We start from the raw sequence: 16,815 nt of genomic DNA, 5'->3' as shown, positions 1-16,815 counted from the left end.
CTTCTATAGAACCATTGTTACAAAATTGACAAATCGTATCGTTTGGATTAAGACCAATATATCTACCTGTTTCAACTTTTAAGGGTAAAATTCCACAACGAAATACAATTACAAAAAAGTCAATTTGACCAATGTCTCCTATATTGCAAACGACGTCGATGTCAAAGCTTTATAACACTAGTGTATTATCATTTTTATGTAATGGCTATATTACACTCCTGCGACGTCCAACATAAAATACAAACAAGAGCTGTCACTAATGATGACAAATGCCCACGCAGCGCCTTGACCTTTGACCTGGTGACCCCAAAGTCAGTAGGGGTTGTGTACTCAATAAGTACTATCAGCATGTGAAGTTTGAAGGTCCTGGGTGCAGTGGTTCGCGAGTAAAGTGCCTTCATGCAAAAAGTAAACGTTGTGACGAACGAACGAACTAACGGACGGACAGTTGAAAACTAATATGCCTCCCTTCGGGGGCATAAAAAGATCTTAAAAGGTGTAAGTACTTACAGGTACATCATGCATAATTGCACTGTAACGATCTCCAATGATAGGTAAACCTGCACTGGGAACTCCAACATCAAAGACTGGCTTCACAAATTCTAAAACAAATAATGTCTACTTTTTTACATCGCCACATTTTTTTTTCTTCAAAAAATAAAAAAAAACATTGATGAAATATTAATATGTCAAAAATGTCTTGAGAAGAAATGATAGAGCAGCTGCATACTCTTTAACAGCCCTGCTGTCAATAACTATAATACAGAACTGAATTATCTCCAGCTAATGCCATATTTCGGACATGTAAATCACAGAAAAGACCGTTGTATATTAAAAAAGTAAAACCGTTGTTATCTAAAAATCAGCACAACTGAGACTCAATATCTGGAACTCGTTTTCCTAAAAATTCTGGCTATCTTGAAGACATTTTCAAGTCCAATCCTGAAAACATGTGCACAAAATATCATTTTAAGTGTAATTTTGTTCTCAACCTAAAACAATTGATCCTTTGGGATTCAAGATACTGAGTTTCAGCTGTACATTAATGAAATATAGCAAATGCACAAACCATGCTGATCTCTTGATGGACTTTCTTCCTTTGCCTCCTTGTCTGAGTTTTCCTGGCTGCTTCCATTCTCTGCCACATCTTCCCGTCTAAGGTCCAGACTGTCCAGAGACTTCGATTCCGGCAAAACATCCTGATTAACACCGGCCTCGAAGTTTCCAAAGTCACTGCTGGATACAGACTGAGTATCCCCTCCTTCAGCTGCATCTCTTACATTCTGTAAACTCCTATTAACTACAAGCTCTAAACTCGCTATGGACTGTGAATCTTCACCAGTTACTTTTCCAAGTCCAAATTTCCCCCTGAATATATCATTATCCTTAGAGGAGGCACTATCACTGTCATTATCAACATCAGAATCTTTCGTTACTTCTATCGATACACTCTTCGGCTCATTTGTATTTTTCTTATGTCCTTCAACAACAAATGCATCATTCACACCATAAACTCCATATACATTTTTCTTTTCAGAAACTTTAGGTTTCATGATATCATCAAAATCATATCCTCTAGAATAAGTTCCAAAATCATCATGATCCTCCTCAACGAAGTCGTCTAAAGGAGGAGGTTTCATGAAATCGTCCTCTTCACTGAAATGTTTTTGCTTCTTTTTCTCAGTTGGTGATAAACTGTCGTTTTTCTGAGTACTTTCACTTATTCCATGCATTTTATTTATACTGCTTGATACTGATACTTCTGGTTTGGCAGGGAATGTAACATCATCATCTCTACTTTTCAAACTCACTGGTTCTGATTTAACTTTAAACAGTCCTAAAATTTCATTTGAATCAAGTTTATCTTTCTTCACACTTATTAAACCTGAGCTCTTTTCATCTGATTTAATTGTTGTATCCTTCACTGAGCTCTGGAAGTCTGTAAAATCATCAGTTCCATCTTGAAACCCAGCCCAGTCATCTGTTTCATTTTTCTCTTCTTTACCAAAGTCAACATCCAAGGAGGCTTGAGGAACAAAACTATTATCTCCATTTGTAACCATATGATTAGACACAAGATCTGCTTCACTAGTAACTGCAGACCAGCCTGATTCAGCCTTTTTGTTCTCATCAGCTGTTTCAAAGGCTGCCCAGTCAGAGTCTTCTTTATTATCAGATATAGTATCACTAATTTGGGTAGAACCATGGCTTAGTCCATCTCCAACTGCATTTTGATCTGCATCACCAGAAGCTGTTTGGAAATCTGCCCAATTTTCATCTGAATCTGTTGGAGGCTTGATATCTTCTGCTTCACCCATAAGATCAGGCTCATTTTCATCTGGAGGGGAGGAGAAATCCAAAGTTCTTAGTGCTGCATACTTATCTTCATCACCTATAAGATCAATGGCAGATGCAGAAGCTTTCAATGAATCTGACTGTCCAGACTGGTTCCCTGTAGAAACTACAGGAGCAGACTGGAAATCTGCAAAATCTGAGAACTCATCGGATGAAGCTGGATTCTGATTGTTTGGCAATTTCACATGGACTGGTATAGGAAGTTTTTTGACAGGAGTGTCTGGCTTTTTGAAAAAACGGTTGGGTGAGGGTGGTGTGTTATCCTTATTAAGAAACTTTGAGATAGGTCGGTGTAATGGACTCTCCTTGTCTTGTAAATCTTTCTTCCTTTGAAATTCATCCAGGTAGTTCTCAAAGTTTTTAAAATCTTCACCTTCAGACTGGTCTGTACTGAACTGACTGGTACTATCTGAGGGTTTACTGTCTGCAGACTTGTACCCATCAAAATATTCATCTGGACTGGTTGCTGAAAAAGAATAAGACAGAGATATGATAATCTTTATATAATAGTCTTCAAATTTATTTGTACAAAGTCAAAACTAGAACCACTATAATGTTCACTGTATTTTTCTTTCCTACTTAAACCCTTATCAATTTAGATGCATTTGTATTGTTAGTTTGTTTTGGGTTTTACCCGATTTTCAACAGTATTTTAGTTATGCAACGGCGGGAACTTAAACTAACCATTGTTCCTGGATTCTGCACCAGTACTAACCTTTCCTCCACAAGTAACTGCTGACTTCTCCGCATGAATCAGAAGTGGAGAACTAATGATTTCAGACACAATGTCTTTTATCACATTGTCAAGGAGAACATACGCCTTGCCACAGCTATCTGTAGATCTAGTCTCTCTCCATATTTAGCTAAGAGGGTAGGCTAGGTGCATTTGTACTTGTAGACTTGAATCTGTATTATACTTGCAGTACCATCTCTAATCTTTTAGTGATTTTTTAAAAAATAATTTAATATCACAAAAAACAAAATAATTTCTACACCTTTATTTCTGGGTTCATTTAGGTAGTACTGTTAAATAAATATTTTTGCTTCCCAGAAATTTCACAAGCTTCAAATGTAGATATGTTGTGTACTGAAATGTTTGGAAATATTTTCAAAAATGCAACATGTAGGGCCTATATAAAGCATTCAAAGAGAATAACTAAATGACTGGTTCAGATTGCAGGTTTTCATAAGGTAATTTCTTCTCTTTTTTTTTAAAATAATTTAATTATTTTTATCGTTAGTTAATAATTGTCTTCATCTGCTTGATATAAGTGTGAAAACTTAATAGTAACTCAAGCCCTTGGTGAAAACCTACACAAGTCTTTTACTTCACAAATATTTCACAGAAGTCACAAGTGTTTTCATGTTACAAAATTAAAAACTTTTGCAGTATATTGTACTGCTTTCCAACCAACATTATTAAATGCACGATCTGTCAGAATTCACATTGATCCAAGAAACAGGAGAAAGCAGATTGTAACATTATATACCCATCAAAGCAAATTACTTTTGTCTTTTAAAATTCTCTACTAACTGGGCAGATATCTTGTCAATTTTATCAATTTCGACTAATTCAAGGACAGCAAATCCCCAGCGAGTTATTGAACTTGACCAAAATACAGCCTAACTTTGTTCGCTTGAACCCGACGGGACCAGCAAAAATTGTTTGAGTTATCAGTTGCTAGAGCCATAGATCAAATTTAATTAAACAGGGATATTACCGGGATCTTAAGAAGAGTTCAAGCGGAGGGTGGTGTACGAATTATCTGAGTTCGAGCGACCGAAGTTTGACTGTAGCAATTATCTCTTCAATCATTCAACTGTAAACAGTGTATCTATACCTATTCCAGGAGAACAATTGTTGTTATAATGTAATATAGTTATGTGACCTATGGGCGGACAATTCGAATTTTCATTGCTCTCCAGAAAACATGTTTTGTAGAGTGTTTATGATACTAAAATATGGGATATTTTAGTACAAATGGATTTATTAATATAATCCAGAACTCATTTTTCATTTCCTACAAGTAGTCTTGGTAGACAGATCTGGCTGAACTCCTACCATAATACACCAAATTACTTCCCAAAGCAATTTCATTAAAGGTAGTGGATTTGCAATGAAGAATAGCAATTTCTGTGCCATTAAGTATTCTTGTATGCTTCTCCGGAAATCTTTGGCTACTAATGTAGCACATACTGTTATAAGCACCTTAAGGTAGTGAACCCGTAATGCCATTCATTCACATATTATCAATATGCTATTTTGGCATTCTCTAGATGTCTCAAAATATAATAACCTGTTATTGCTAAAGGATGCTATATATACGTTATCGCACAGACATTGCCAACGGGTCCACTACCTTAATTTAATCAGCCAGGAGATAATGAAATCACAAGTGCAGAGTAAGTATTCAAATGATAATTGCCAATTATCATTACTGATCCACCACCTTAAGCTGTTTTTATCCAACATTTTCAAGAATAGACATGCAAAATCCTACATTCTTTAATATGGCATTGACACTATATTGGGGCTTTATGTTACAATGTTATACTGCATAAATGACAGATAACTACAAAGATACTCAGAAACTATATTTTTAATTAATCCTGTAGAGTATGTAGAACACAAGTAATGAAAACCTAAACTGATGAATATATACAGAGAACATTAAACTGTTAAATCGTAATATCTTTCACTAAGTGAACATCACCAGAATGATGCAATGTTTGCGATACCACTCACTAAATTTTAAGATCTGTTATTCACAATGAACAAAATGTTGATCTTATGTGAAAATATCTCCACAAATATTTCTACTATTTCATGTCTTTTTAACCAAAATTCACACTTCTGACCATGTAATCTGTCAAAAATATACATGATAGTTTTCACCGAGAAATTGCCAGATCTATTTCACTGATTTATTTTTATAATTTATTTAAGAATATATAATTATTACAGCGTTTCTGTATTGGTTACCAAACGGCAAAAAGTAGGACGAAATCAAGCTAACCAATCAAAACCAGGAATAAATGGGTGTACGGTTATGCAGAATATCCTGAAATACTATCAACTGCAGTTTAATTTTAAACTATGTCATTTGTCAGAAAACTTGATTTACAAAAATATCAATAAAATCTCAGAAAGAAATCTGAAGACATGCCAAAAGCATTTTAAGATCAAAGAGGCTTTAAAGCTCCATGTATCCAATAAGCTGATGCAATTCCATAGGGGTCAGAATGAATAAATTCAATTTAACCTTTAGTCCGCTAAATTTCTAGACTGGGGCATAATCTAATATTTGAAGGGGCGTTATAGCAAATTTACTGACTGAATAGTAAACAGTACAGGCTGATCTTGGTATGCACTGGTTACAAAAGCGGCATCACTTAACACCAGCAGGCTAAAGGTTGAAGCGCTATAGAAAGGTTGTGATTTTCATACCTTTTCATGTATGTATATATAAAGGATTCTTCTATATAATTCAATAAGCATCTGACAAGTTATAATTCAGAACACTGAAAATTCACCCTAATCTTGACATACAATATGATTTAATTTATTGGATGAGTTTCAGCAGGCACTTACAAAAACTTTGATCTGTCCTATCCTTTTGTATCTGAATTTCAACCTTATTTTTGCGAGAATCAGATGCAAGTTATGCATTATTCTAAATGTATGCAGGTATGATAGTAAGAACTTCTTTAATTTCAAATACATATCAAACATTTAGTAATGTCAATTTCAGGGCAAAAATGTGTTTTTTGCCTGTGTAAAACTCTGACATCAACTTGATATGAACAATTTTGAACAAATACTTTTTTTTCAAAGTTTCACAAAACTTTTGCAAGTATTGGTACCGGTAAATACTGCTTTTATCATATTTATGTTAACTGACATCCTGAAAGTCTGTACATCTACAAAAAAGGACAAAATTTTACAACATTTTTTTGTGTCCAAAATGAGTAAAATTGACACTTGAAAAATATGGTTATAGTAAGAAAATCTTTGAGTAACAATAAATCAAAGCCAAATCAAGATATTTTGAAAATTTAAAAGACCCTATTGCCACCACTGCAGTTATTTTGAAATGATGTTTAACATGAATGTTTAAAAGAAATCAAGGAAAACTCTTGTTTATACAGAAAAGGCTGATCAAACAATAAGTACACATGCATGTTTTAAATTCCCAACCTTTCAAACATTACATAATAAAGCACGTCTATAAACAATGATTTAAACTGTCATAGCTTGTTACACACAAGAATAATCATAATCAATCCACTTTATCATTCTCTCTATGTAAGACACAACCCCATATCCAATGTATTAAGCTTGGTAGAGTAAAAAAAATCAAGGAAAATAAGAGTTGTTTGTGAAACACATACACCCCACATTATGGCCTTTCAGAGGTAACTGGTTTTGTTTGTTTGTTATGGGTTTAACACCGTTTTTCAACAGTATTTCAGTTAAGTAACGGCATGCAGTTAACCTAACCAGTGTTCCTGGATTCTGCACCAGCACAATACTGTTCTCCACAAGTAAAGGCCAACTTGCCCACATGAATCAGAGGTGAAGGACGATTGATTTCAGACACTACATCTAATATAAAATCATCATGGAGAACATACGCCCCACCCAGGGATCGAACTCACGACCCCGCTGGTTGAGTAATTTCTATCTAAAGTATGATACGACCTTGACCTTTGACATAATGTGACCTCAACCTTTGACATAATGTGACCTTGACATCTGACATAATGTGACCTTAACCTTTGACATAATGTGACCTCGACATCTGACATAATGTAACCTTGACCTTTGACATAATGTAACCTCCACATCTGACATAATGTGACCTTGACCTCGGACATAATGTGTCCTTGACCTTTGACATAATAACCTTAAAACGACCACAGACAATCATGCTATAAAGTAAGACAGCAAGTTATAATAAACCAGTTTATTATCAATGTCACTGTGACTCTGACCCAAAATAGGGTGGGGTCAGCTGCCTACAATAACGTTACAAAGTTTGATGGCTGTAGGTCAAAGCATTCATCACCTACTGATCAGAAACCATTTCAAACTCAAGATAACTCTCTCGGCGATATATGACCTTTTTGTGTCGGTTCGCCGTAGAACCCAACTCACTTACTAAGGTAACTCTGAATAGCGGTGATATACTGATCACAGGCAATCATTCTATTAAGTGGCATAATATTCTCCAGTTAATGACATGAGCCTATTTTCAAGCTCCAGGTAACTGTAGCCTTGACATTCGAAGCCATGGGGATCATTTAGTGACCATATGCAAACTTTCTGTAGACCTAGAAGTTTAACCATTGTACATTGTATACCCATGTTTCTGCAGTTTAATCATGACTGGAAGCTATTTACAGTTTCAAGGTCATTGTGAACTTGATCTTTGACCTACTGCTCTCCAAAATATACAAGGTCAGCTAATGGCCGCAGGCAATCATCCTATTAAGCTTGACCACTGTATACCAAAGTATTCTCTAATTATTCATAGGACAGCAAAGTGTCTACCGACTGACTGACATGCACAAACGACAAAACCCCCTCTTCTTTGAAAGGGGGCATAATAAAGAGAATGGTAAGGATAGTAGAGTAATAAAATTTCTGCATCACATGTATAATACAAATATGAAGCATCCATGTACACATAATAATCTTATTTCATATAAATATGTACCTTTCGTGTTTCTGTTTATTTTGCGAGTACTGGATACTGAAGTATACAATACATATAATAGTACAACACAGAAATGAAGTGTTCTTGTGAATAAGACATACTTTGGTAAAACAAAGGATTGAAAATACTCATGAACAAAAATAGATTGAAGTAAAACGAAGAAGTAAATATCTCTCCACCTGGAATATAATATTGAGGTTGGAATGGAAACTTGTTCTTTCAAAGGGTTATACCTCCAGATTTATATCAAATTTTTCAAATTTCAGTTGAACTGCTTTAGTAGCTACCTGTACTAAGCAGCAACCTGCCTTTAGCAGCCAGCAGGTTACTGTTCACTTTTCAATCTGTAAATCTGACCACCACTTAGAGTCACTAGATGCCCACGGGCAACATGTCGAGCCGGCCAGTTGTCAAAAATGACTAACATTTATGATACTACTAAAAGAACTGGTTGAGGCAAACATTTCAGCCAAGTTATATGCCAAAGAAAAAAAGCTTGCTCCATACTTATCAAAATTGTGGCCTGGACAAGCTCTAAAATGACTGTTGACCCCTAACTGTGACCTTGACCTTTGAGATAGGAACCTGGGGTTTGCACATGACACTCCTCATTGAGTTAAACATTCATGCTAAATATAAACAAGATTTTGAACTCCGTGACCTTGACCTTTGAGATAGGAACCTGAGGTTTCCACATGACACTTCGTCTCACTGAGGTTAACATCCATGCCAAATATAAACAAGATTCCTCAATGCATGTCAAGTTTTTGGCCAGGCATGATCTGACATGACCTTTGACATCATGAAATGAATGTATAACTCAATGAAACTGACTCTATCTCAAAGGTCAAAGTTACAGTTAGGGTCAAATGGTGGGCTTGACATGTTGCCCATGGGCATCTAGTTTATATGTGACAGACGATAAAATGTTTTAAAATTCTGATAAAATGATGTATATCTGAAGGCATGCCCCTTTAAACTTTTGAGCTACAAAATTAGGAGCCCACAACAATATACACAGCTACTTTTTACTCAAACCCACAACATATTTTACATTTATCTGCATACTAACTTTCATTAACTAAATTTATACACCTGTATACTGTAAAACCATATCTTTCTGTGAGGCTTTAACTTTGTTATATTTAAATTTTGAAATGGTTCAAGTGGCAGAATCTTCCCAATATATTATGGCCATCTTATGAGACATGCACAAGTACTTATAACAATACAACACTTTCGCGGGTATCTATTTTCGCAAATACAATTAGTGAATATAGCAAAACTAAATTCATGATAAAACTATCCGATTCTACTGTAAATAAGTTAGTTTCAACTGATAACTTCAGATGGTTATGACAAGGTTACTCACCTTCTGAGGAATCATCACTACCAAAGAAGTTCTCTACCGTAGAATGTTTAAGATCCTGTGATGAAAGTGACTCCATCTTTGTACCTGATACAGCTGTTACATTCCCAGAATACAGAAACCTGAAATATTAAGCATGTTACATGTACATCAAATTTCAGACTGAATGAAATAAATTGCACAACTCCAACCAATCTAAATATGCTTCACTTTACCTGTTAAACAACCAAAAACGGCTTTTAAACAAGATTTTGAATATAGTTGTTACTTATGTTAGTCTCAACAATCGAAGGATATTGTAGGTGATAGCCAATACATGAGTATATGTTAAAAATCAATACAGTCATATCAAACTAGATTATAGATTAATTTAACTGACAGGCAATAACTTCTCAATTGTCATTACTGATCCATTACCTTAAGTCAAACTGAGCCGCGCCATGAGAAAACCAACATAGTTGCTTTGTGCAGTCTGGTCAGGATCCATGCTGTTCGTTTTCAAAGCCTATTGCACTTAGAGAAACTGTTAGCAAAGAGCATGGATCCTGACCAGACTGTCCGGATGCTCAGGCTGGTCTGGATCCATGCTGGTCGCAAATGCACTATGTTGGTTTTCTCATGGTGCAGCTCAAATTTATTATTAGTCACTTGAATCATGGAACTTCAGTATTTTCATCAAGACTTAAATGACTCGACTACTTTTTGGTTAATAATAAAGTATGAATTTCTTGTTATTTCCATTCAGATGAAAGTATTAGCAAAACCATTTTTTCTTTTTAGATGATATGTTCTAGTGTTAGACTTACTTCGATGGGTCTTTCACAGGGGGCTGGATGCCTTCTTTTGTATCTTTTACCAGATTTCCTAAGGAACCTGTCCAAATAGGTATAATTATTATAATATCAATAATGGACCTTTAATAAATATTGTGTAAAATGATTTTTCAATAAAAATTTACATTTCTGTTATAGTTTTCTTTTCTTTCCTCCATTTAGTTCCTTCACACCCGGCTTTTTTCTCTAGAACTTTTTTCATGAAAGAACATAAATGTTAATCAAATGATTAAGAAAATAGTCCAAAAAATTATTTATACAGGCTGCTCACTGTTAATGTCTAATTTTAGACTATGACAACAGACTGGGAAACTAACAATTATGCCCACGGGCAGAATGTCAAGCCCTCCAGCTGTCAAGTGTGACCTTGACCTTGGACCTAGGGACCTGGTTCTTGCGCATGACACTCCGTCTCATAATGGTGAACATTCATGCCAAGTTACATCAAAATCCTACCATGCATGAAGAAGAAATGCTCTGGACAAACTTCAATTTGACCTCTGACCTCCAACTGTGACCTTCAACTTTGAGATAGGAACATGGGTTTGCGCGTGATATGCCTTCTCATTTAGGTTAACATTCAAGCCAAATATAAACAATATTGGTCCATGCATGTCAATGTTATGGTCGAGCAGGCGCCTGGGAAGAATGCAAGCCAGCTGGATGGCTTCCTCACATGAAGAATTCAATGCCCCAATGAGACTTGAGCCCATATCCATGAGGGGCAAGTCATTAAAAGTCGCTGACCTTAACTGCTTGGCCACAGAGGCCCCTCAAACCATCGTCAAATCTTCCCAATGACCTTAAGTCAAAGGTACAACAACCACGCTATATTTTTCTTCTGAACATTGAACTTTTGTAGTAAATACATCAATGTATCCCTTTTTACACCAAAATACTGTTAACTAATTTTCGTGGAAATTAAATCTCAATGATTTAAGTGAAGATTCTATCCATTTTCAAAAGCTGAAATCCACATGTTCATACCCAAAACGAAATAGCTGTTTAGACCAAAACAACAAAAAGCCATGTCTATGAACCTAAATGATTTTGCAGTTACACATATCAAACATTTGTAACAGTGTGTTAAGGTATTAGGCCCATAATATAGTACCTCCTTTTTGAAGAGTATTCAATTCCTACCATAAACCTACTTTGACAGCAATTTTCAGGAGGGCATAGGTTCAAGCCCTACTGGGACCAAATTTTTTTCCCCTTGTTTTACTTTTTTTCTAGTAAGTTTTTACTTCTTTCAAGACTTGTTATTGATTTATTGTACAAAAATGGTGAAAAAAAATATTTGATATGCGATTTCTTGCTGTTAAAAGTGAATTTACCTCTAAAACAGAAGGGGTAGAGTTAGACATCTTTAAAAATACTGAGTTACATGCGGTAAAAGTTCTCTATTTTGCCTTCATTCTTCAGATTACATATTGTGGAAGAAATGTAGGTAGGTTTTACTTCTGCCCCAAGGTTATTTTTGAATGAAGTGAGCAAAATTCAAAACAGACCCGCAGGATTCGACCATAATTTTTCAATATTGGAGTTGGAATTCTGTCTGATTTAATCCGTTTACTCGAGGCACCCTAGAAAAAATGATATTGACAGTTTTTATTTTAAGTTTTATGATTGTTTACCAATAGTTTGATGTTTCTTTCATAAAAAATAATGGAATAATAAATTCTCTGAAAACGTTTTGGATAAAGGCCATCACTTTGAAATTTGTCTCTACTTGAGCTTTAGGAAATACCATAAATTACACAAAATTTATAAAAAAACAGCACGGTAAAAGTTTTTAAAAATTTGCATCTAAGTGCGAAGCATGGTCAAGTGTAAGAATATACCAAGCAAATGCCATTTTTTAAACATTACTATTAGGGGCCTAATACCTTAAGTTGATTGTTATGTTGTTATAGAGTATTTGGAATATATTCTGTTTGTTTGTTTTGGTTTTTATGCAATTTTTGAACAGTACATAATGTATGGCGGACAGTTAGCCTAACCAATGTTCCCGTCTTCTGCTCCAGTAAAAACCAGTTCTGCGCAAGTAACTGCCAACTTCCCCTCATGAATCAGAGGTGGAGGACAGATGATTTCAGACACAATGTCTTTTATCAAATTGTCATGGAGAACATACGCCCTGCCCTGGAATCGAACTCACAACCCCGCGATCCATAGATCTGGGCTCTCCCTATTGAGCTAGGCAGGCAGGTCAGAATATATTTAGACAAGACAATTTTAAGCTTACAGAACATTCATACCTGCTTTAGGCGAGGGCACTGTGGCACCCTGAAAATCTGCAAAGTCATCTTCATCATCTGCCATATTGACTACATTACCCACAATTCCTGGTGATAAACCTATTAAACCATTATAACAAAACTTGAACAATAATATTTACCTTGAAGGAAAATAAAAGATGCATTACAGATAATTTTCAATCAAGTACAGATTCAAGCCTTTCTGCAAATGACAAAATGCCATTGTATCGGAAGTACTCTGAATGACCTTGGTTGCTGCCCAAACAGGAAGAGAAAGTAACTTTAATTCCTTTAAGTGCTGTGATATTACCTAGTACTGTAGAGGGGGTAAAATTTGCAACAATTCTATCTTAGTTGTATTCTAGAACAGTGTACTCCTGAGTTTAAAACAGGCTTGAATATTAAACGACATTATGTCCAAAAGCATTACCACTACAAAGTCATGAATACTTACAAGTGTGAAGAAAAACTTCACCTACATTTTTCATGTAAAAGCTAGCGTTGACATCCATCCTTTTATTCTCTCTCTCTCCCATAATTAAAAATCAACAACTGTTTCTACTGATTAATCATATATGTAGTGGTAATTCTATATCAAAATCTGTGAGTAATTTATTTCTGAACAAGAGCTTTCACTAATGGTGACAAATGCCCCCAAAGCGCCATGACCTTTGACCTGGTGACCCCAAAGTCAGTAGGGGTCATGTACTCAATAAGTACTATCAGCATGTGAAGTTTGAAGGTCCTGGGTGCAGTGGTTCGCAAGTAAAGTGCCTTCATGCAAAAAGTTAACATTGTGACGGACGAACAAACGAACTAACGAACGGACGGCCAGTTGAAAACTAATATGCCTCCCTTCGGGGGCATAAAAAGAAAACTTTGAAAGTTCTAAACTATTAAACTACTGTATAAGAAAGTAATATTGAACGAAAAAAAATCTGGTAGTTTTACCTGCAGGAGGAAGCTGAGTTACAGGCAATGTAGCTGGTGATGATGTCATTGGTGATGTCATACTTATTGCCTGGATACCAGTCACATGACTAGGGAATGGACCAGACTGAGGCTGGTGAAAACTGGCAGCCATATTGTCTGCTTGAGCTTGTGTCACATGACCAGCTGGACCAGTCTGAGCCGGAGGATGACCAAATGTCTGGACTGGGATTTGAGCTGCAGACTGTGCCCCAATCTGACCAGCTAATGGACCAGCTGTTGGTATGCCTAAGGGACTCTGTGGTTGCATTTCACCTGTAAGTTGAGTCGGTGACTGTGGCATTATCACAACCTGTTGCTGAGGTGGGGCTGTGGAGCCTGCTGGTGCTAAAAATGGAACTGGGGCTTGTGGGCAGCGACGAAGAATATCTAGAGTTTCGACCTTGTAGTTATTCTGAAAACAAAAGTAAATTTTAGTCAAATGAGTTTTCAAATGACTCTTTGCAAACTTGGTGATGTTACACATCTTGATTTCTGTTCAGCCTCAGACTGTAAAATATCAGCTTTTCACCCATTCATCAAAAGCGGAAATGTGTAATTTTCACCCTTAAACATCTCCAGATAAGGGATCTCTTACATTAAACAAGATCGCCATGAAGGAGTCGCTCATCTGACACTGATATCTGAATGCTATAGAAAGAGTTTGGAACCACTTAACTAATCTTAAAGTTCCATGCTTCAAGTATTTCCAACCCTTACCTCAGGGAACCAGAGTGTTTAAGACGTTTTTCTATGATTAGACTGAGTGACCTAGTTTTAACCTCAGTTCTGAACTTGACCTAGACTTCGTAAAGACAAACTTTACCACCAAGTTTCATGTAGATCAAGTAGATAATGTGGCATCTGGAATGTTATCAAGGTTTCTCTATAATATGACCTACTTCTCTAGTTTTTGACCTTAGATGTTCCAGTTTCAAACCAAGACCTACCAGTAGATTTCATAAAGAAAAATATTCTGATCACTTCTCATGTATACCTGGTAATTATGTGGCCTCTAAATTGTTAACAAGGCCAACACTTAAGATTTCATAATGACAAACAATCTGGCTCAGATTTCCAGCATAACAGGCATAATTCTTTACTTGTTTACAAGGTATTTTTATGATTTGACCTGGCAACTTAAGTTTTTGACTTCTGGTAAAGACAAACATTTGGACCAGGTTTCATAAAGATTGCCAAAAATGAAGCTGCTACTGTTTTAACAGTTTAAAATTAAACAATTTTGAGGGTCCAAGGGCAGTAACTCTGGTGAAACTGGAGCAATACACTGATCGAGATCTTGGAACCATTAACATTCTGTACAAGTTTCATTCAGATTACGTAAGATATGAAATCTCCAATGCATTTAAAGTAATACTGTCAGACAATGCACACAAATGGTTATCACACCTGAATTTTGCACTCAGGTGAGCTAAAAATTTAATAACAAATTCATGAATCCAGATTCACATACATATAAAAACTTAGTCATTTTATCTAGTGTTATGATGTGGCTTGAAGTTACCTGTGTTAGAGCAATCACTGCCAATAACTGATTCAGTTCTTTCACAATAAGCTGGCCAGGAGTTGTCTTATTACACAGTGTCCAGAGCTGTCCCAATACCTCCTTCGGTAGACCACTTAGCACCAAGATAGGGTACAGTCTCTCTGTTGATATCTGACCATCTCTGTAATAAAATAGCAAAATTACTGTGATATCTGACCATCCCTATGATGGAATTACAAAGTTACTGTGATATCTGACCTTCTCTATGATGGAATTACAAAGTTACTGTGATATCTGACCTTCTCTGTAATGGAATTACAAAATTACTGTGATATCTGACCATCTCAATGACATAATCACATAATTACTGTGATATCTGACCATCTCTATGACAGAATTACAAAATTACTGGGATATCTGACCTTCTCAGTAATGAAATAGCAAAATTACTGTGATATCTGACCATCTCAATGACATAATCACATAATTACTGTGATATCTGACCATCTCTATGACAGAATTACAAAATTACAGTGATATCTGACCATCTCTATGATGGAATAACAAAATTACTGTGATATCTGACCTACCCTATGACAGAATAACAAACTTACTGTGATATCTAACCTTCTCATTAATGAAATAGCAAAATTACTGTGATATCTGACCATCTCTATGACAGAATTACAAAATTACTGTGATATCTGACCATCTGTATGACGTAATTACATAATTACTGTAATATCTGACCATCTGTATGATGGAATTACAAAATTACTATGGCACCTGACCATCTCTAAAATGGAATTAGTTAATTACCGGGATATCTGACCATCTCTATGATGGAATTACATAATTACTGTGATATCTGACAATCCTTATTACAGAATAACAAAATTACTGGGATATCTGACCTTCTCAGTAATGAAATAGCAAAATTACTGTGATATCTGACCCAACTGTATGACGAAATAACAAAATTACTGGGGTATCTGATCATCTCTGTTATGAAATAGCAATATAACTTGCAACAGCAACTAGAAGACATGTTTCAGGCACTACATGATGCAGCTGAGGTATCAACATCTCCTACCAAAGCCATTGGACTGTACGCTTTAACAGTATTCCAGTTTTTACAGGTATCATTATTAAGAAAATTACAGAAGAGTACTTACACGACACAAGCTTCCATCACCTGTTTATACAGTGGTGGTATCAATGTCTCGTCACTGAGCCACGGTGGAGGTTTGGGCGGATGTTTGCTGGTTGGACTCACGTGTTTAGCTGGTTTCTTCGGTAGTGTCGTTTCATCTTTCACAGCTGAAGAGCAAGAAAGAGTACAATAGTCCACTTTAATGTGTCTTTCCTTTGAAAACATTAAAACACTGGATCCAAAGTTGTTTTCAAATGTGGCACTGTCATTATGAGATAAGAGCATTTTAACAGATGCTGCCTATGGGAAGTATAAGTTGTTTTATGAACTTAAAATGTTTGCTATTCAAACATACAGTGGGTCATTTTATCTTTGAAACATAATTTAAATCACAATGAAAACTTTTAAAACAATATTCACATTTAAATATAAAGCACTTGTGTCTGTCAGAGGTATTACTAGTCTCTAAAAACAGCTTTTCCATTGGCCAATTTCAAAATTGCACTCAGAACTCAGGATCAACCTTTGATCATGTGATCATTTCATTTTGTTAGCACTAATTTTTGAGGTTTGGGCCAAATCTGCTATCTCACGGGGATATGAATTCTTGGATTGTGACCTTTGAACATAGAATAAATGGGAATTTTC

General features: G+C 35.7%; 1 protein-coding gene across 2 annotated transcripts in view; it reads right to left on the bottom strand.

Annotated features, from left to right (window-relative positions):
* LOC123534592 (synergin gamma-like) overlaps nucleotides 1–16,815 on the bottom strand; it is a 41,088-nt gene that overhangs the window by 10,791 nt on the left and 13,482 nt on the right. Inside the window, exons 8-16 of one of the 2 annotated variants that reach the window (XM_053518999.1) lie at nucleotides 16,190–16,334; nucleotides 15,033–15,195; nucleotides 13,490–13,922; nucleotides 12,539–12,637; nucleotides 10,251–10,317; nucleotides 9,448–9,566; nucleotides 8,076–8,111; nucleotides 1,070–2,821; nucleotides 511–602 (exon numbers count right to left, since the gene is read on the bottom strand). In XM_053518999.1, coding sequence (XP_053374974.1) covers nucleotides 511–602; nucleotides 1,070–2,821; nucleotides 8,076–8,111; nucleotides 9,448–9,566; nucleotides 10,251–10,317; nucleotides 12,539–12,637; nucleotides 13,490–13,922; nucleotides 15,033–15,195; nucleotides 16,190–16,334 — 2,906 coding nt within the window. The remainder of the gene's footprint in view (nucleotides 1–510; nucleotides 603–1,069; nucleotides 2,822–8,075; nucleotides 8,112–9,447; nucleotides 9,567–10,250; nucleotides 10,318–12,538; nucleotides 12,638–13,489; nucleotides 13,923–15,032; nucleotides 15,196–16,189; nucleotides 16,335–16,815) is intronic. The other variant, XM_053518998.1, reaches the window with a different exon arrangement.

Source organism: Mercenaria mercenaria, chromosome 12 (assembly GCF_021730395.1).
Source record: "Mercenaria mercenaria strain notata chromosome 12, MADL_Memer_1, whole genome shotgun sequence".
Taxonomy (NCBI): Eukaryota; Metazoa; Mollusca; class Bivalvia; order Venerida; family Veneridae; genus Mercenaria; species Mercenaria mercenaria.
Note: the sequence above shows the minus strand (reverse complement) of the source record. Positions and strands in the feature narration are given on the sequence as shown.